The 15,729-nt window shown below is 34.1% G+C and overlaps 1 protein-coding gene across 1 annotated transcript in view; it reads right to left on the bottom strand.

Moving 5' to 3' along the window:
* Stag2 (stromal antigen 2) overlaps positions 1–15,729 on the bottom strand; it is a 132,059-nt gene that overhangs the window by 12,303 nt on the left and 104,027 nt on the right. Inside the window, exons 20-28 of the mRNA XM_029534221.1 lie at positions 15,531–15,623; positions 15,348–15,428; positions 12,840–12,932; positions 12,154–12,328; positions 8,586–8,725; positions 7,971–8,072; positions 5,446–5,594; positions 4,196–4,324; positions 2,276–2,499 (exon numbers count right to left, since the gene is read on the bottom strand). Coding sequence (XP_029390081.1) covers positions 2,276–2,499; positions 4,196–4,324; positions 5,446–5,594; positions 7,971–8,072; positions 8,586–8,725; positions 12,154–12,328; positions 12,840–12,932; positions 15,348–15,428; positions 15,531–15,623 — 1,186 coding nt within the window. The remainder of the gene's footprint in view (positions 1–2,275; positions 2,500–4,195; positions 4,325–5,445; positions 5,595–7,970; positions 8,073–8,585; positions 8,726–12,153; positions 12,329–12,839; positions 12,933–15,347; positions 15,429–15,530; positions 15,624–15,729) is intronic.

The raw sequence follows: 15,729 nt of genomic DNA, 5'->3' as shown, positions 1-15,729 counted from the left end.
TCTCTCTCTCTCTCTCTCTCTCTCTCTCTCTCTCTCTCTCTCTCTCTCTCTCTCTCTCCCCGTGTGTGTATGTGTGCACTGTGCACCAATTTCATGTATATGCACACAGTTTTAAAGAAAACTTTTGAGGGTAAATGTGGTACTACCCAAGTGATCAAAGGCTTAGACATAAACTGCACATGTTACAATGTAGTAAGGCTATTCATAGTTCCATATGTTCAGAATCATTTTTCACCAACCTGGCATTTATCTTTCATTACATTAATTTACTAATGGCAATTTATATAGCTCTAATCCAAATATCTAAAAAGATCACTTATATTTCCTATAAAAAAATTCTAATTATTTATAAGGCATTATATAAATATATAAAGTATTACTAATAATATAAAGGAGTGATTTGGTGACAGCAAAAATTTTAACTATTTAAAGAAAAGATTTTTAAGATTTGCAATCATATTCAAGAAGCATCCTTTTAATTTGATAATTTTTCTATTAAAATCCTATTTCTTATACTTTCTTATAAACCATCATATCCCATTTAGGATTCTTTGCTCACTTACAGTGATACTGGGACTTTACAACCAAGTCTAAAGTGCGGATACATTAATAAGGTTATGATTAGACAAAAGATACTGCAACTACACAGCAATCAAGTTTTAGGACTACATACTTGATTAATGAAGGCTGATAAATTATGCAGGAATTTAAAAACGAGCTCACAAATTCCCTTTACATTAAGATACAGAGAACTGAGCTCTAGTCCCTTCTTGCAGAAAAGTGGGCAGGAGATTCTTAATTTCAAGGCCAGCTTGGGATACATGAGACTCTATCTTATAGAAAACAAAATAAAAAATAAGGTAAAGGACTATATATCCCTGAAATCTATTGATTTTCTAGCCAATAGAACATTACCGAAGTTATACCATGCTGGTTTGCAGGCTGAGGCCTCATACTGGTAGCTTCCACAACCTGTCTTTTAGAGTAATAACTCTTTTTTTTTAAAAAGATTTTATTTATTTATTATATGTAAGTACACTGTAGCTGTCTTCAGATCTCATTATGGATGGTTTCGAACCACCATGTGGTTGCTGGGATTTGAACTTAGGACCTCCGGAAGAGCAGTCAGTGCTCTTAACCACTGAGCCATCTCACCAGCCCTAGAGTAATAACTCTTGGAGCTTAGTGACATGCTCATCTGTAGACATTATAAAAGAGGTCTGAGAGACAGTCCAGGTGACGTCAAATATGTAACTGAAGTCGCTTCCATACAAATGCAGCAACCAGCATTTAGGAATTTCTTCCTTTCTTTTTTTTTAAAAGATTTATTTATTTGTTTATTTGTTTGTTTATTTAATTATGGGTGAATGCGCTGTATCTGTCTTCAGACACCCCAGAAGAGGCTATCAGATCTCATTATGGGATGGTTGTGAGCCACCATGTGGGGTTGCTGGGATTTGAACTCTGGATTTTGGAAGAGCAGCCAGTGTTCTTAACCTTTGAGACACCTCTCCAGCCCCATTTGAATTTCTATGTTAGATACCATAGTCACACCATGCTATAAGTCTTAAGACAGTTGCTCTGCAGCAATGTTAATTGCCAAAGATCTTGACAACTATACTAAGTTATTTACTACTACCAAGAAAAGGAAAAAATCTCCCTAGGCCCATACAGAACCACTTTTCAGATGCTAGGAAGCCACGAAACATAATGCAATTGTACCTATGAGAAAAAATACTTTTAATTTCTGTTTCATACTTCACAATTAGTTCATTATTCCTGAATGAAATTCAGGTTACATTACAGCTTTTAAAAAATATTTTGCTGCAAGAAAATGATCTAATAATCATATTGGACCAATTTTCATATGCATAAAGAATTATTTATTTTATAAATATGAGTGTTTTATCTGCATGTACACCTGCATGCCAGAAGAGGGTATCAGATCACATTATAGATGGTTATGAGCCACCATGTAGCTGCATGAAATTGAACACAGAGCCTCTGGAAGGAAAGTCAGTGCTCTTAACTGCTAAGCCCCAGAATGATGATAAAAAAAGTAACCATCTGTCTATACTGTTTTTCATGTGAAAAGTAAAAATGTACCTTAAAAGAGTTGACAGAACTGTCATGCATGTAAAATGCTTAGAACAGTGCATAAATGCATAACTGATAAGTTGTGTAAGCTACTATTGAGTATCATGTCTCAGGAAAAATGAGGTGAGTTTTAATGACAATTCAGTTGATCAACAGTAAGAATAAATTGCTTCCTTACGGAGTGCTAGTTGCATGCCTTCAACCACTTTCCGTTTTCCTGTAGATGGTTTTGATTTTTTACTCCGGACAGTTGATCCCCGACTGCTCATTCCACTAATGACTGACATAGTATCATCATCACCACCAGCTAGCAAAGAATTTCGGTAAGACATCAGAGGAAGCCATACATCTTCTCTTCGGAGTGACATCTGAAAGGTCATGAACTTTTCCAAATAAACATACCTTAAAAAGAAGTAGAAAGCATTAGCTTTGATGCACAGAGCTGCTATTGTAGTAACTGCAATAAATAATTTCAATCAACTTAAACTTATCAACATAAGAAAAGTCAGTTTTAAAAACATACTGCTTTGTGAGAACTGTTCAATACATCTTTTTACTTACATATACTTCTGCCATCCTTACTACTACAGTACTCTTCACTGTAGCCTATAAACGGGCTACCAGTCTGGTAACCAACACCAGTCTAAGATAAGACTCAAAATTTGAGCCAAAATAGACTAACTGGTAGAAAAATCAGAGCTCTGTGCCACTATGTCACTTAACAGAATATTAACAATGAGGAGCCTCCATGACAGAGAGACACAGCTCAGAGGGTTAAGAGCACTTGGTCTGCAATTATGTGTACCTGAGTTCAAAGGTCTCAGCACTCCTCACATGTAAAGCAAGGCATGCTTACAAACATCCTAACTCCAGTCCTGGGGAGCAGGGACAGGTGGATAATTGGAGGCTGGTTGACAAGAGGGCTGAGAAACCATTTCCCTGAGAAGAACTACACAGAAGCCACATATGCGTGCACCTACACACTCATGTCCATGCACCAAACATTCTCCCCACAAACAACAAGAGCAACAACAAACAAACAAAAAACAAACCAAAGAACTAAGTACCCTTCATGGAAGCAATTCTTGTGTCTCTGCTTCTCTCCTAAGCTTGTTATTTTTTGTTATTTTTTTTTATTTATAAACCTCATGTACACATTTTCACAATACTAACATACTGTTGTCTGCTGTAAATATCATAGTGTAATTTTATACTTTTCTATTTGAACTCAGCATAATACTTTTAAAATCCATCAGTTTTGACAATATTCCATAACCTGAGTCATGTTGGTGCATACTCTCTGTTCCTTAATAGTTCTCATTGTATGCAGGATTCAAAGACTTTATAGGGTGTATACATGTGAAGGATGGAGGGACAGAAAGAAACTTAACCTTTACAGGGTAATGGCACACAGTTCCAAAACTAATCATGTGTCAATTTTAAGACACCAATAATGTATATAATGTTCTATTGCTCTACATCCTTGAAACTATTAATGCTATCAGAGTTATTTACTACTATTCATCTGTTACATAAGAAATGGCACTGTTGAATCTGCATTTCTCTGATTAATGGTATAAGAATTATGCTTTAAATGGCAAAGTCTAGGTTTGGAAAGATGGCATGGGATTATTACAAGATATTAAACTGTGGTATTTCAAATTTTCTACCCCCCCCCAATACCTCAAAGAGCTGGAGGGGGAGTGAGCCTAGAAAATTACCATTTTAGAAAATTATTTCAGAGAAATTTTCACTTTAAATATTAAATTGGTGAAAGAAACCATTAAAGGAAAAGACACAACCACATTTCAAGATAAAGACTAACCTGGGTGAGCCTCATGGATTTTCAATATTATAGTCCTTTAATGCTACCGCAATTATTCGACAAAGAACTTAAAAGACACTGAGCTACACAACAATACAGGGAGAACTCACAATACTAAAGTTCAGTGTTATACACAGAATAGTTATTAAAACTGATGAAGTGAAGTAGAAAAGTTTACAAATATAATGCTACAGATATGTATCAGAAAGAAAACAAATTGTTCTTTAGCATTTCAAAATAAAGTTAAGCTGGACATGTCTAGCAAATACATACACTGTTCTTTTATCTTGTCGGAGCAGTTTAGAAGAAAATTCACTGAGAATATCAAGAAATGCCAAATTTAAAGGTGGATGGCTCTCCCCTTGTGGATTAGGCTCCTTAAAAGCAAATTCTATACCATCTCTGTAGAGGAAATAAAATAATAAAATAAATATTATGTTGTTTACTTCATTTGTAAATATTTCAAAAATTAAACTTTATTTAATCAAATTTATATTATCAAATCATTCTAACAAAATAACACAGAGACACATATATACACCAGCACTAGTCAGCCATTAGCTAAATGTAGTTTGCTTTAATCTACATTCTCTTTTGACCTATTTTTGAAACATAGCCAGGCTTTCAACTTGTGACTCTTCTGCTCGGGCCTCCTAAATGCTAGGATTACAGGAATATGTTTTAAAAAAACAAAACAAAACAAAAAACTCAACATATTCTTTACTCAAATATTCTTTCCCTCAAAAATAGCCCAAATCCTTCTACATAATTACCAATATATTTCCTATAGTTTTTTTCAGAATAGCAAAGTCATAATCTATAATATAGGATTAAGTGAATAATGCCCACTTACAATGTCTTGTTTAAAGTTTTAAAAATTAAGCTCAGGGCCCATTTGAACCATATTGATGTCACAATTTAAATATCACAATATATCAAGATAACGACCATCATTGTGGTCTACCAAAACATAGTAGGGTAGAGAAACAATGAAGACAAAACTAGGGGGAAAAGGACAGAAAAAAAATGTACTTCTTACACTATGTATATCTCTTAAATGGTACCTAAAATTATAACCTATATACTAAAAGGCATACAAAAAGTTGAAGTAAGAGAGTAAATTAACCTTGGAGAGAATTAGATAAAATAAATAAAACCAATAAGTATGTGCAATTCATGTGACAGTACATAAGCAATCGTAGGGCTCACTGACCAACCAATAGAGATATTTTAATTGATGATCTCCAGGCCAGGCACAGACCTTGATTCAAAGGAGATGGATAGTATTCTGAATGAAGACATTTGAGTTCAGTTTGCACAAGTGTACCCTGGTACACTCATATACACCTATGTATATTTATAAAAGTGCAGGGGAGGGACCACATTACAATAGGTTTTTAAACTTAGGAGCTTTATAAGCCAATAATAAAACAAGCATAATTAGGTATTCCAAACAAAAGGTAGGACACGAAATTTAGATTCTAAAAAATACAAGCAAAATAAAGTATTAGGAGACTGTTTACTTGTGGAGCATGGCAATGGCTTCTCTTGTTTTCAATTGATCAAGTCCAAAAGTTAAAGCAAAACGTCGAGCAAGTTCTTTTATGCCACTAAATGTTGAGGATGATCTATCAAAATTATAACCATTCTCTTGTATCATCTCATTAAAAAGCTGTTTGGAAAAAAAGAAGGGAAACTTAATATTTTTGTAAATATAAATGAACATATTTTAAGCACATTTTAAATTGAAATATAAAAGATAAATGATATACTGCAGCCGGGCGTGGTGGTGCATGCCTTTGATCATGGCATTCAGGATGCAGAGGCAGGTGGATTTCTGAGTTCGAGGCCAGCCTGGTCTACAAAGTGAGTTCCAGGACAGCCAGGGCTATACAGAGAAACCCTGTCTCGAAAAACCAAAAAACAACAACAAAAGAAGATATACTGCATTGATGACACCTGAAACACAAAAAATCATGATACAAATAGGCACAACTGTGTCACAATAATATACTTTAAATAGAGAACTCATATTGGTGTCCTAAACTTAATAGGTTACTTTTATCCAAATATGAATTAGCCAAAGTTAATTGGGTACAAACACATGTAACAACAAGGAAAGAAAAACTCAAGGTAAGCTTTTAGATAACTCTGCTGTTTTTGTGGTGCTGGGTCTCATGAGATACAGCCACTGTGCTGTTTACCTCCAAGTGGTTTATCTTCACATCATAAACCTTCATCATAAAGTAACAAAACCTTTTGAATTTTGATATCTTCTTACTAAGTAATTCTAAGACTTAATCCAAAGTGAATAATATTTATGCATAATATTATACACAAAATATTTTGGTGATAATAAACTTATAAAAGACCTCAAGGTCTATTAAAATTATAATCCATCTACAAAATGAATTATCAACTATTAAAATCACCAAAATATCTATATAGAAGGGAAAAGAAAATGGTTATTTCAAAGAGACAGCTGTACTGCTGTGTTCATTCACAATGTGTATCATTCACAATGACCAGGAGATAGAGCCAACTTAATTTTCCACGCATGGATAAGTGCCATGTATCACATATGTATGCTTGTAAACAAACAAAAGGGAGTATTATTTAGCAGTTAGGTCATATACAAAAGCATGGATGAATGCTGAAGACAATCCATTAAATGAAATAAACCAGACATGAAAAGCCAAATACCATGAGTGCACCTACTGGAACCTAACAAAGTGGAAGCCAAAGATACAGAGAATGAAGTGATTACGGCCACAAGTTAGGGCAGTGGAACAGAAATAATCAATTAAAAGATTAGGTTCCACAGAGAATAACTGTCCACTATGGTGAGTATAGTTAACAGTGACAGAGAAACTATAAAGATAAGAAAGTGGCTAAGTGGTAGAGCATCTGCCGAACATACAAAGGGCCCTACATTCCACTTAAAAAAAGAACAACAACAATAACAACACATACAGGCACACATATTCACACATTGTTTTGGCTCCCATATACAAACATCCACAAAAATCCTGCATATTTAAAAACTGCTGTCCAAGTAACAATGATACAGACCTCTAACTCCAGTTCTTAGGAGGCTGAGGCAAAAGGTCAGGCCAACATAGGCTACATGGTAAGACAAAACCAAGATAGTTTACCATGTAAAGATTATCTCAATACATCTGATGATCTAAATGTGATCACCATAATTCACAGGATAGATGAGGAGAACCAACTCCCCAAAACTGTCCTGTGCTCTTCAGATGCACAATCTGACATTTGTACACAGGGAATCATACAAGGAGGCTGGGAAGATGGCTTAGTGAATAAAGTGCTTAGCATGCAAACATGAGGACCAAAGTTCAAATCCTAACATCCAAATAAAAGTGGATGTGGAAGCCTGTCTATGATCCCGGGTGAAAAAAAGTTCCAGGTTCAGTGGAACTCACTTCAAGAAAGAAGAAAAACAATTAAAGACAAGATTCAAGAATCAATCTCTCTGGGGCTGGTGAGATGGCTCAGAGGTTAAGAGTGCCGACTGCTCTTCCAGAGGTCCTGAGTTCAAATCCCAGCAACCACATGGTGGCTCACAACCATCTGTAATGGAATCTGATGCTCTCTTCTGGAGTCTCTGAAGACAGCTCCAGTGTACTTACATATAATAAATAAAAATTAAAAAAAAAAAGAATCAATCTCTGGCCTCTACACTCGTAACTGAACTCAGGTATATAGATGCATATATATCCATGTAAACACACGCCACACAGACATACACCAAGAAGGAAAAAAACGAGTAAGAAAACTGCTTAGAGTGCATTAAAATGATCTTACTGCAAGTTCTGAGGTAATAAGTGAGCTAATTAGCTATACTCAATCACTTCATGTGTGTGTTTAAACTTCATGTAAAACATTCTTTTACTAGTGATGATAAATATTTTGTATTTCTACTTTTATGAACTGTCTGTTATGCCCTCTGCCCAGTTACAATTATTACCAATTGTGATTATTGACAGTTTAGGACATTAAGTAAAGCTGATACTCAAAGTCTTACCTGCTGCAGACTGAGAATAAGGGTCTTAGCACACTGAATTTTGTCAATCTGCCTTGTTTTACTCATTGTTTCTTTGATGATATCGCCATAATCATTATAATACTGGAAAAAATTGATATAAATAAGAGTTTAATCTAACAAAATGGTTGTACAGTAAGACTAACTCAGTTAATTCTATTAGCACAGAGCAGAGCATGTATTTGTACTTTCCAAGGACAGGGAATGTGTAACAGTGCTGAAGGTTTAAGGACATTTCTAAAACAGCTTTAACTTTCAAAAAAATTGAAAACCCCAGACTGTTTAAAATGAAAAAGTTACTAAGTTATACTGAGTTTCAGAGGTAACACTAAGTTTTCTTTAAGGACAGTAAATATAGTCAGTTACTCTAATTGTTAATGAGGTAGGAGATGAACTTACTAATTTGATTTACAGAAACAAATAGTCCATGAACTATTGTGTCTAAAATTTGCACTATATATAAAACATATGTGCAATTTTTCTAATTTAAAAGTGTTTTTTTAACACCTATAAAACAGACTCAAATTCCGGTCAGACAAGATAGATAGATTCTGTTTAAGCATGAAATGTTTTCCCACTGTATACTTTCAACCTCACCTTCATATACTGTTTGAAGATATCTGCAGCTGTGTTCATCTCCACCACTGTATATACAATTAGCTTACAAAATGCTGCAAGTAAATTTCTCCTCTTATGCAAAGCTTCAATTTTGCTGGCTTCATCCTCTTGCTGACCATCTGGAGGAAGGGATCCAATAATCAATATATCTTGTATTTTAACTTCAACCATACTTTTTAAAACATATACTATACACCTGCCCCCTTATTGGAAATTTCAAAAATGGAAACAGAAACATTAAAGCCAAAATTAAAGGTTACAAGTACTCGATAATATACTATATTTTTGAGACATCATGGAAAAGGAACAGATATAGTAAGTAAAACAGATATAAGTAACTGATCATTCATAAAGTTAAGCTCATCTAATGCATTCTTATACTTTCCCAACACAATTTTTCAAAAAGACCTGCATTTTCAAAAACAGGCAAAATTTTCCGCAGGGAAAACAAATTAATCTCAGAAAAACTCCTATCATTTCCAAAGATGATCTCACCCCCATTTTATCTCTGATTCATTCTCATACATTCTTATTTATTTACGCAGGATTTCACTATATTGTCATGACTGGCCTGGAACTCCAAGTGGTCCTCAAACTCAGAGATTAGACACCCTCTACCTCCATTGCACGCCTACGCACAGACTGGAGGAGCAGACAAGAGAATAGAAGAAGTTCAGAGTGCACCAGCTAGCCTGATACTGCAAAGGTCAAAATGGATACTGTCTCAAGGTGTGAAAAGTATGTATGTGAGGTAATTGTATGTGTGTGTGTGTGGGGGGTACACACTCACATACCAAGAATTTCCTTATAGATAGATTTCAAATAAGAAATTAATTATAAATAAAACTATGGTACATAAAAAAAACTACGGTTCCAGTTTTGTTTGGTTATTAATCCTTTAGTGATATTAATCTTAATTAATATTTTGTGAACAATTAGTTGGTCTATATTCTGTTAGCCTTTCAATACAAGATGTTCAATATCTGAAAAACACCTCTGGTAACCCTGACACCAAGTAGGAAACTATCAACCTTAATGATTTAGGAATACTAATGACTAAAAGTAAAGCATGAAGAATGCTTAGTCCATATTCTATCAGTTAAGTTACACCACCTAAAAGCCCTAAAATAGAATTAGAATTTAAGATAGAATATCATCAAAATTTTTATCGTAAATATATACTCCAACATGTCAAAGCAATTGAACAACAATTTAAAAATGTATAATTAACATTTTTAAAAGTTATACTGAACGTTAAAAACTAACATTTTTATTTATTTATTTTTTGTTTTTTCAAAACAGGGTCCTCTCTGTGTAGTCTTGGCTGTCCTGGAACTCTGTAGACCAAGTTGGCCTCAAATTCAGAGATCTGCCTCTGCCTCTCAAATGCTAGGATTAAAGGCAAGTGCCACTACGTCCAGCCTAACTTATTCTTAATGACTATCATACTGAATCGCTTTTATATAATTTTTAGTCATAAGTAATATTTGCAAGAACATAAAGTATAGACTTTCTCCTACAGACTAAGTTGTACAAACAAAGAGCATATCTATGAGGATTCAAAAATGAAGAGGATTGACTAGCATGGATGTTCACAAGTGTCAGCTGCCTCTATTGTTGAATATTATCAATGGATCGCCTCTAGATCCATTTTCTATTTAACTATTTAGTAGATATACAAATCAAGGATGTAATAGTTTAAAACATGGAGGATTATCACAACTGTATAGCAATAAAATGGTATGCTGGTGGTAGGGAGATCAAACAATTCAACTATCTGACAATCCATAGCTAAATAACAGTATAAAAAAACAGCCCACAATCCAACTCATATAATAAAAGCACTTATACATATATAGTATAAGTATATAAGTATATTTGTTGTAGCAATCTATAATCAGGGGAAAGTAGAAATATTCAAAATGCCTAACATTAGGAAATATAAAACGTATAGTGGTCAATTTTTATAATGCTCAGTGGCTGAGACAAATAAGTTGCAGTTACACATCAATACTTAAAAACAATTTTAAAATTAAAAGAGTATGTTTTAAAACATTCAACATAACAGCATTCATGTGAAAGTTAGTCAGAGAAAATTATAGAAAATGTCCAAGTATGGAACTATGTGATAAACACTGGGTACTTCAAGGGAAAAGGAAAAATAATGATATTGGTGATGGGTCAGGAATTGGGGTGTGTTTTAACTCTTTCAAAAAACATTCAGAGAAAGATGGGTGGACATGTTTGTACATGTACACATGTGTACAAAGAGTAGAATATCTTTCATTTTAAAAGCTTAACAGAAAAACAGCAGTCCAAGCATTGAAGATAGAAAACTTGATCCCCTGAACCTGAGGCTCACTTTCATTTGGTTCAGAATGATCTAAATGAAGTCAATGGTCGTCAACTAACAAAAGATGTATTACAAACCTTCCCTATGAGATTTTAGAAGAAAACTTTACACACAAGTTCTACAAGAGTCTTTCTCATATTTGCACATGTAATTCAGATACTAGTGTCTACTAAAGTTGCCAACCAGATTAACTTATTGGCACACTTTATACAACCTTCTATTACCTTTAAAAATATATTAAAACTATTTTATTTCGGGTGTCTTTTCCACTTTAATTCTTGATAGAAAAGACAGTCTCATTTTTCTCATATCTAATTAATAGTGAAAAGTATACCTAAGCCTACAGCCCCAAGTGCAAGATAAAAACCTGAAAGTGTAAAATGTTCAGGCCTGGCCAGGTTTTGACACTGTTGTCTGCATTTGTGCACATTTATAGCTACTCTGAGATACATACACTGGAGTACCAATGGGTAGACACACTTGACAAACTTTACTAGATGGATTTCTAACCACACTTTTGGTTACTCTGGGCTTCTCAGTTGTATTCTAGATATAGTTTTATTTTGTAAGCAAGAAGCTTTATATTGTTAAATATGGGCCTCAAGCCAAATCTTGAATTTTATGTTTATTTAGGAAACATAATTCATCACATACAGTGTTGAATTAATATATGAATAGAAATGTGTTGGTGTTTTATTTTCCTTTAACTATAACTTTAAAAAACTGAAATGCAGAAAACACCAAATACTACTTGGTTTTGTATGACTTCATATTCGAATAAGGGATCTGTCAGTGCAACTGGAATATGAAGAGTAATTTTTTTAAAAGGCTGAGTGCTTTGATTATTCAATTGTAAGTATTCTAACTGTCTCCATAGTAAAAAGTTTCAAACATTATTTTTAACATTCAAAAAGGATCACAAAATATCAAAATACACAATAAAAAGTAAAATAAATGTCCTATCCTCCTAAAATTATCTGAATGTGGGCCTTAGCTCTTTCAATCTTCACAACTGTTAAGTAGGTTCAGACTAGAAATGTAAGAGTTAATGGTAGTGAGAAGCATGTATCTAACTTAAAAGCATATACTCTACAGCACCATATAGGACACTCATGACAGAATGAACCTTGCTTTTATATTGAATTTGGCTGTGTTATTATACACATACACATAAGATGAAGAGAATAAAATTACCTGCACTATTGCTATCATCATCCTGTTCAATGAAGACATGATCCAAAATAAAGCTGAGCAACTCAGACTGCAATGAAGAATCAGGAGTATAAACTAATGGCTCTAACATGTCACGCCCTCCAGACATAATCTGGTGACTGAAGATCATCAAAATATCACACAGAATAGTGAAGGCCTGACAAAATAAAGGAAAATGATGTTATTAAGTGTAGGGGAAAATGTAATTTACTGTATTTGAAATAATTTAAAAATTCAGTTAGTATTTTCTGAAGAGTTTAAAGCTAAAGAACTATTATTTCTTAAATAACTACTAATGCTTGCACTATACTATACAAGCAATAATTTCATGTTTTTTAGCAACATTAATTGGCTATATATGATGCCATACATACACTCATACACACACACACACACACACACACACACACACACACACGCTCCTATTAAATGAATATGCCCATTTTATCATGGACAAGTTCAATATTGAGTAGTTCTTTAAAGCATAACATTTCAGATATCCTTACTATTAAAATTTGTAAACGGTTTGTATGTTAAACATACCACCTTGGGATGGTGCTGCCTAAGAGGGCTAGAACCTCCATCCCACATTACATCAGTCAGTCATCAGTCAAGATGATCCAGGAAATTCCATACCTGAGGTTCACTCTTCCCAGGTGATTACTAACCTGTTCCTTAACAGTAGTATTCACGTTGGTCAAGTAATGTTGACATATCTGGCAAAATACCCTCATCTGTTTCTTTAAGCGCAGTAAGTCCTCCTTGAAATAAATTTGACATGAATGTTTTAAAATATTACATTAACAAGTCATGGATATATTAGCTGAACTTGTATTTTTAGTATACATTTATTTTTCATAATTTATTACAAAAGAAGATTCCTCTTTTTTTCAAATATCCACAAAGAGCAATTAAAAGTACCTAGTATAAACCACTCAAAAGGTTCTAAGACTGCAAAGATAACTGTACATCCATGTTTACTGCTGCATTATTTCCATGAGTAAGCAGTGGAATTAGAGTACAGATGAAGAGGTACATAAAATGAAGTATGCATCCATAATAAAGTTATGGGTGGAACTGAAGATCATTGTATTAAGGGAAAAAAGTCAGATTCAGAAAGACAAATATTCTAGTTTTCCCTTATATACAGCACCTATACTTGGTGTGTGTGTGTGTGTGTGTGTGTGTGTGTGTGTGTTGCTTTCAATAACTACTTGTATAATTTTGTGTATATATAATTTGCTTTTTTTTTAAAGACAGGGTTTCTCTGTGCAGTCCAGGCTGTCCTGGAACACACTTTGTAGACCAGGCTGGCCTCGAACTCAGAAATCCACCTGTTTCTGCCTCCCAAGTGCTGGGATGAAAGGCGTGCGCCACCATCGCCCGGCTATATAATTTGTATAAATGAGCTTATTATAAATATCAAAAAGCAACAATGACACAGGACTATAATATAAGAGTAATCAACAATGAAATTATAAACTCCATATTAAAAGAATAAGAGACAAGCATACTTATATACACATATTTAAATACAAATGTAACTCAGTTGGGGAAAGAAAAGCTCTAAAAGAAAAAAAGGTAATGCAAGAGGAAAAGAATAAGAAAAATTGCATGTACTTTTTCATATTCAAAGTATAAATTTAAATACACACTCATAAATACACAGGGAAGGAAGTGGACAAGACAGAGTGGGAAGAGGAAACAAGATGGAGGGAAAGGGGGCCAAGTAAAGTGTAATCGTCCTAGATTACTATAGCTATTAACTTGACACAATTGGGGAATTGCGCAAATCAGAATGGCAAGCAACCATGTCTGATATGGGAGCACCCAGCCCCACTGTGGGTAGTGGTATCCTTAGAGGGGTGCTCAGTAGCTAGTGAGCTACTTTAGTTCCTGCTGTGTCTTCCTTCAATGATACACTGTGGCATGTATGAATAAGATACAATAAAGCCTTTCCTCCCTCAAGTAGCTTCTGGTTATGGTATTCACCACAGAAACAGAAGGCAAACTAGATACACATAAGTGAAAATGTCACAAAGAAAACCATTATCTTGGAACTGAAGGTTAACAAAAAAACAAATATATAAACTTTAAAAATTGGCATATTGAAAATATCTTAAATGACCAGAGAACAGGTATCTTTCATTTCTTATTTGAGCGAGTGTCCCTTAAATGTACAAACTACATCAATAAATGGAAGAAAATTGAAAACAGAAAAATTCACTTTTCAGAAGAATGTTTATGTACACCCTAATCCTTAACTCCCAGTGACTTAATATTTTGTTAAATGAGCCCACTCAGAATTATTATCTTCAATCCAAACACACAACATGCTCTTGGGGGGCTGGAGAGATGGCTGAGTAGCTGGAAGTACTTGCTGCTCTTACAGAGGAACGGGATTCAATTCCCAAGGGATATCTCAACCATGGGTAACCCCAATTCCAGGGGATCTAACAGACAAACAAGTGATACATATACATACATGAAAGGCAGCACATTGAAATACATAACTTAAAAAAGAAACCTTACAAGAAACTCAATTTGAGAAACCTTAAAAACTAAAAATGTGATCTCAAGAAATAATTGGTATATAAGACAATTTAGAGAGACTTGGCTCATTATCTTCAGTTTATAAAATCTAATCATTTTGTGCAATTGCTTTAAAGGTTCTAGGTCAAAAATACTCAATCTTTCTACAAAATATATCTTCTTAGGGCTGGAGAGACAGATCAGCAGTTAAGAGCACTGGCTGCTCTTCCAGAGGTCCTGACTTCAATTGCCAGAACCTAGAAAGTGGCTCACAACCATCCATCTTTAACTGTAGTTTCATGGGATTTGATGCCATCTTCTGGTGTGCAAACATGCATTGCAAACAAAACATCCATACACATAAATAAATCTTTAAAAATTACCTTCATATACTTTAAGAATTTAACAATATTAAGAATACAGAGTCAAATTATGTAATATTTTCATGTGAACAAATTTTAAATCCCGCAAAATCATTCTTTGACATAAAACATATCAATGTTTCATTGAATATGCAAACTAGAACTATGACTACATAAAGTAGAAATACGTATGACTTCACTGACTTTGCTCTTACTAAAAGTATAAAAGGGCTGAAAATAAGGGTTACTAGTTAGCAAGCACACTGCTGAACTACCACATACCTTCGTAGAAGTGCTTTCAGTGATCTTAGCAAGCTGCCAAAGGATTACATAGTGGGCACACTGCAGTGCATGAATAACAATCTATAAAAAGAAATACAAGATGGGGGTGAAATTAAGTCACAACCTTTTACTGTCAAAGTGCAGCATATCCAGTAGATATGTCATATAGAAATAAATAAAAACCTGCTCAGGCATATCTCCATTTTCAATTCCGGTTTTCAAGAGTTTGTAATTACAAGCGAACAAATCCCACTTTGAAAGATCATGAGCACTGTAAAAACAAAACAAAACATTCAAATTTTAAAAACTAAGCCTAACCATAGTTGTTTCAGAATATAACATGCCTTCTTAAGAAGAAAAAGAAGAGGAAGAGGAAGAGGAA

This window comes from Mus pahari, chromosome X (assembly GCF_900095145.1).
Source record: "Mus pahari chromosome X, PAHARI_EIJ_v1.1, whole genome shotgun sequence".
In the NCBI taxonomy this organism is placed as follows: domain Eukaryota; kingdom Metazoa; phylum Chordata; class Mammalia; order Rodentia; family Muridae; genus Mus; species Mus pahari.
This window is presented reverse-complemented; position numbering and strand designations above follow the sequence as displayed.